Source organism: Charadrius vociferus, unplaced genomic scaffold (assembly GCF_000708025.1).
Source record: "Charadrius vociferus isolate BGI_N301 unplaced genomic scaffold, ASM70802v2 scaffold843, whole genome shotgun sequence".
In the NCBI taxonomy this organism is placed as follows: domain Eukaryota; kingdom Metazoa; phylum Chordata; class Aves; order Charadriiformes; family Charadriidae; genus Charadrius; species Charadrius vociferus.
Genome location: NW_009647430.1, coordinates 169645 through 174078, shown reverse-complemented (window position 1 = coordinate 174078; position 4434 = coordinate 169645). Strand labels below are relative to the sequence as shown.

The 4434-nt window shown below is 61.2% G+C and overlaps 1 protein-coding gene across 1 annotated transcript in view; it reads right to left on the bottom strand.

Annotated features, from left to right (window-relative positions):
* The window catches only part of B4GALNT4 (beta-1,4-N-acetyl-galactosaminyl transferase 4), a 15445-nt gene that overhangs the window by 6613 nt on the left and 4398 nt on the right, over nucleotides 1-4434 (bottom strand). Inside the window, exons 6-10 of the mRNA XM_009880573.1 lie at nucleotides 4034-4132; nucleotides 3599-3699; nucleotides 2793-2860; nucleotides 2247-2325; nucleotides 609-675 (exon numbers count right to left, since the gene is read on the bottom strand). Coding sequence (XP_009878875.1) covers nucleotides 609-675; nucleotides 2247-2325; nucleotides 2793-2860; nucleotides 3599-3699; nucleotides 4034-4132 — 414 coding nt within the window. The remainder of the gene's footprint in view (nucleotides 1-608; nucleotides 676-2246; nucleotides 2326-2792; nucleotides 2861-3598; nucleotides 3700-4033; nucleotides 4133-4434) is intronic.

Genomic DNA, 4434 nt, shown 5'->3' with positions numbered 1-4434 from the left:
CCTCATGGGCACCTGCAGCCATACCAGCAACGTCCCTCCATCCCTCTTCTCCCCATCGATCCCCGCCCGTTGCCTGTCCCCTCCTGCCTTATCGACACCTTCCAGGGCGTGTTTGATGACCAGTCCTCCAGCGGATTGAGCACCGGGGCAGGACCCATCTATCAAGTCCTTTCTCGCTGCCAGGGAAGGGGCAGGAAGCAGAAGATCTATAGATTTAATTAAACCTTGCGCCATCCATCCCTGCTTACACGACAGCTCCTCATAACTCAGGGCCAGGCCAGGGAGCCGTCCCTCCGTGCTCTCATTAGCAGGGACGGGGCTGGAGCACACGGAGAGCTGCGTTCCCGCCGCGCGTCACCTCCGCATCCTGTCTGCAGGCAGGTCACAGCACACTCCCAGCATCACCTCTGCCCACCGCAGCCCCTCGCCTCCTTCCTCACACCCAGCAGAAGCCGCTCGGGTGGGTTCGGGAGGCTGAGATCTTCCCCAGGACCCGATTTCCTTCCCGGGCTTGGTGCCGTCGTCTCTCCCCGGCAGCACCAACGCGCACAGCCCCCTCGAGAGCTTCCTCGCCGGCGCCGCAGGGGACAGGCGTGCAGGACCCCTACCTGTGTACAGGGAGATGTAGGAGGAGTCGATCACTTCGAACTTCAAGCTGGGGAGGAAAACTCGCCACTAGGGAGAAAGGAAAGGAGAGGGAGAACGAGTGGGAGGGCGGCAGGGGCTCGGGATGCGGCTGCCCAACCCCGGGCACCCTAAGACGGGTCCTCCTCCATCCTCAGCTCCCAGAAACCCGCCCTGACCCCAGCCCCGACCCCGCAGGAGGGGAACGCGGGAGAGGACCGATCCTGCCCCAGCACAGACCCGGCCCCATCTCCTGCCTGCACCCCGGGGATTTGGGGTTAGCAGGCACTGCCTGCCCGGTCAGAAAGGGGAAGGCTCCCGGAGGTGGGACACAGGCTCACGCCGCTTCGGGACCGCCACGAAGCCGCGGGGAACGGAGCAGGGAGGCCACGGCACCCATCAGGGGTCCGAGCCCTGCGACACCTCCTCTCCCTCCCGCTCCTCACTCCGGTGCCGCAGGAACACACAACGCACGTTAATGGCAGACACGGACTTAAGAGGGTCTTCACAGCTGCCTGCACCAATTTAACCCCCAGCATTTTAAAAGCACGGCTTGAGCCTTTGTCTGGACAAGCCCTTAAATACCCACAGGGAGAGATGCATTAGGGTCCTGCTTTTTTGTTGTTGTTGTTTCTTTCTGAACATCTGAAAGGCTTCCCTCCCTCCAGCAAAAAAAAAAAAAAAAGACTCCCCCATCTATTTGTTTTTCCCAGCAGAAATGCAGATCTTATCGGGATGGAGGGAAGGGGAGGCCTGGGAGGGTGAGGCTGAGCAGGGGAGGAGGGAGGCAGCGAGGAAGGGGTGTTGTTGTCAGCCTCTCCGATGCTCTGCTGGCACAAATTTAACTCCAGTGATTAATGACTGCTGGGGAGAAAGGAAGCCTTTGCTAACGAGCCAACATCTTCCCCTCCCAAAGACAGCCCGGGCTCCTGACACACACGCTCCGGGCTGTGCAGCCAAGGCAGGCAAGTTCAGATTTGAAACTCACGGTATCTCTAAGGGGGAAAAGAAAAAAAGGGACCCACTCCATCACCTCGGCCACCTCTCCCACCACCGACGGCGGGATGGAACCAGCGAGGCGCTGCCACCCGCAGCCGGTGTCCTGGGACCTGCCTGCTCCGACCTGGCGCCGTCCGGGCTCTCCTTGCCCGTGGACACGAGCTCCTGCAAGAAGCAGCCTACGGGGGACCTTCCCCCTTCTGCAGAAGGCCAAGGGGAAGGGATGGGACTGGCCACCTGGAGCCGGGTGTCCCATCGCCTCTGGAGCCTGGAGCAGAAGAGCTGCTGCGTTAGCATCCGTCAGGGGAGCGCACGGGCAAGGCAGGAGCACAAGGGGGGGACGGCAGGGGCCTTAGCTCCCAAAAGGATGGGAGGAGCACAGAGAGCAGCAGCCCGTGCCAGGCGTCCTGCGCAGGAACGGCCCGGGGAGACGAGCCCCAGCTCCATCGGAGCGACGCTGCCTCGTCCCCTCTGCGGACTGAGCCGCTGGCAGCCACTGCGGGGGGGGAAATCGTGGCTTTGCTCCAGGATAAAGCGTTCTAACACACATCGGGAAAAGCGCTGGCGCCGGCTCTTGACAGGACAGTCCTCGAAAGGAGCACGGGGTAGGGGCGTTTACTCACACCAACTTCCACGTGGTCTGAACCCCGGTCATCTTGTTTGTGGAGCAGCTCGAAGTAGTAGCGTCTGGAGGACATGAGGCTGCGCGAGAGGGGGAAGAAGGCGGTTAGAAATCATCGCTGAGCCAACTGCTACCACCACCGGCACCATGGGAGCTCCCCTGCTAGAGGAGCCCTCTCAGGAAACCCTCTCTGTCTTGCTCACGCGTGGCTAAACCTTCCTGGGGCAAGGAGAGAGGCAGCACGATGTGGGTATCTACTCCCCCATCCCACTGCCGAGAAGCTTCATGAGATCGGGGGGATCCCCCACCCCCACCTCATCATCTGCAGAGGTCACTGTGGCCCCCAACACCTTCGAGCCGTGGACCTGTAGGCATGGTTGGTTGAGCTCCTGTCCGGCCCAGACTCCAACACGCCTTTTGCAAAGAGACCATGGCCGAGGTCTCCTCCCAGGGAGGAGGAACTGGTGAGAGTCAGCGTGGAGCCCGCAGCTCCACCTCCCCAGCTCCATCCACCCGGGGTGGGCAGCAGGAGCAAGGACACACTTACCGTAGGGGCTTGGAGACTTGTGAGCTGAATTTGGTGAACTCTCCCGGTGCCGTCCACTCGGTGCCCAGCTGGGGGAAGGAAGGAGGAGTGCGTGAGAGCACTGGGGACACCACAGGCCAAGCAGACACGAGGGCCAAACCCCACCAGGCTGTGAGAACCTCTCCTCCCCCTCCATCGGACACCATGCCATGCTGCAGAAAGGCTCTCCAGGAGGACGATATGACAAGAGCTCTGCCCCAGGGCCTGCTTGTCCCCAGCTGGTGGCACTCCTGCCAGGAGAACTTGTCACTGGCCAACACCACCAAGATCCCAAAAATGCATGGGTGTGATGACAGACTGCGCCGTTTCCCATTATAGGACTTAACGCCAAGAAAACCCAGGAGGAAATATTAAATCTCCTGTTCTGGAACACAAGCTGGTCTTTGGTAGCTCCGACTAGGATGGGACCAAGGGGCAGACGGTCCTTCAGCCGAACCAGACCAGGCTGAAACAGCCCGGGATTGCCCAAGGGCACCAAGAAGCAGGAGAGCTGCCTCTGGCACCGTCACACACGGACCCTGCGCGCTGCCTTGAAGAGCTGCTGCAGCAGAGGGACTAGTAGAAGGGAGAATTTGCCATGGCTAAAGAGTGCCTCTGGATTTGAGACATCGTTAATCGAGCACCGGGGGTCCCAAGAAGGCACTCGGGGTGGTTACCGGCACGCTGGGAGCGAGGAGTGAGGCACCCCGAGGGAGGAGACGCGCTCGGTGGGAGCCCCAGCATCCCCAGTGTGGGAAAGGCAGAGGGTCGAGGACGACGGCGCATACCTTGCCCACGAACGCAGCCAGCCGGGAATTGGACGGACTGTCGTCGGAGCTGAGCCAGAACTCCGAATTGTCATCTGATGCCACAGAAAACTGGAAATCCCCTGCGGAGAGCAAAGGAGAAGGTCACCAGAGGGGTACAGCAGCCCGGTGGCGTGGGCTCAGCCCCAGGGCCTCCTTGCGAGGTGGGGAAACAGGGGTGGACGGACAGAGGTGATGGGACCACCCTGGACCCCGTATCGTGGCTCTGACCTTTCCCTCCCTTTGAAGCAACCAGGAAAAGGGGTCTTTGCTCCAGAAAGACCCCAAACCCCTGGCTCCCAGGCAGGAGGGACCGTCTCTAAGAGCCTTTCTGTCCTCGTGTGGCCCAAGAAGGGGGAAGGAGGCAGCTTCTCCACGTCGCTGCAGGGGGAGAAGAGGCCAAACTCCATCACTTACCATCCTTGAAGGGGTGGATGTAGCCAAAAATCCGCAGCCCGTAGTTCTTCCACTTGGGTGACACAGCCAGCTTCTTCACTGTGGTGCGGGTCTGCGGAGGAGAGACAGACATGAAAGCACAAATAGCTCAAGCCCAGGCTCACGCCTTGCACCAACATCGCCCAGCCCACCTCCTCCACGTTATTCCGGTGTGTCGTGCCCCCGGCACCAGAGGGGACACGGAGGTCCCATCACCACCCACCTCTCCCTCCGTCCCTGCTCTGCTGGGAATTACCTGCCCCAAACCAAACCTGAGCGCCCGCGAGGAAAGGTCTTGAGGACCAAGCCCACAGCCAGTGGGGATCCAGCAGCACCCACAGAGGGACGAGCGGACCCTCCCTCCGACCTGACGCCACCAGGTC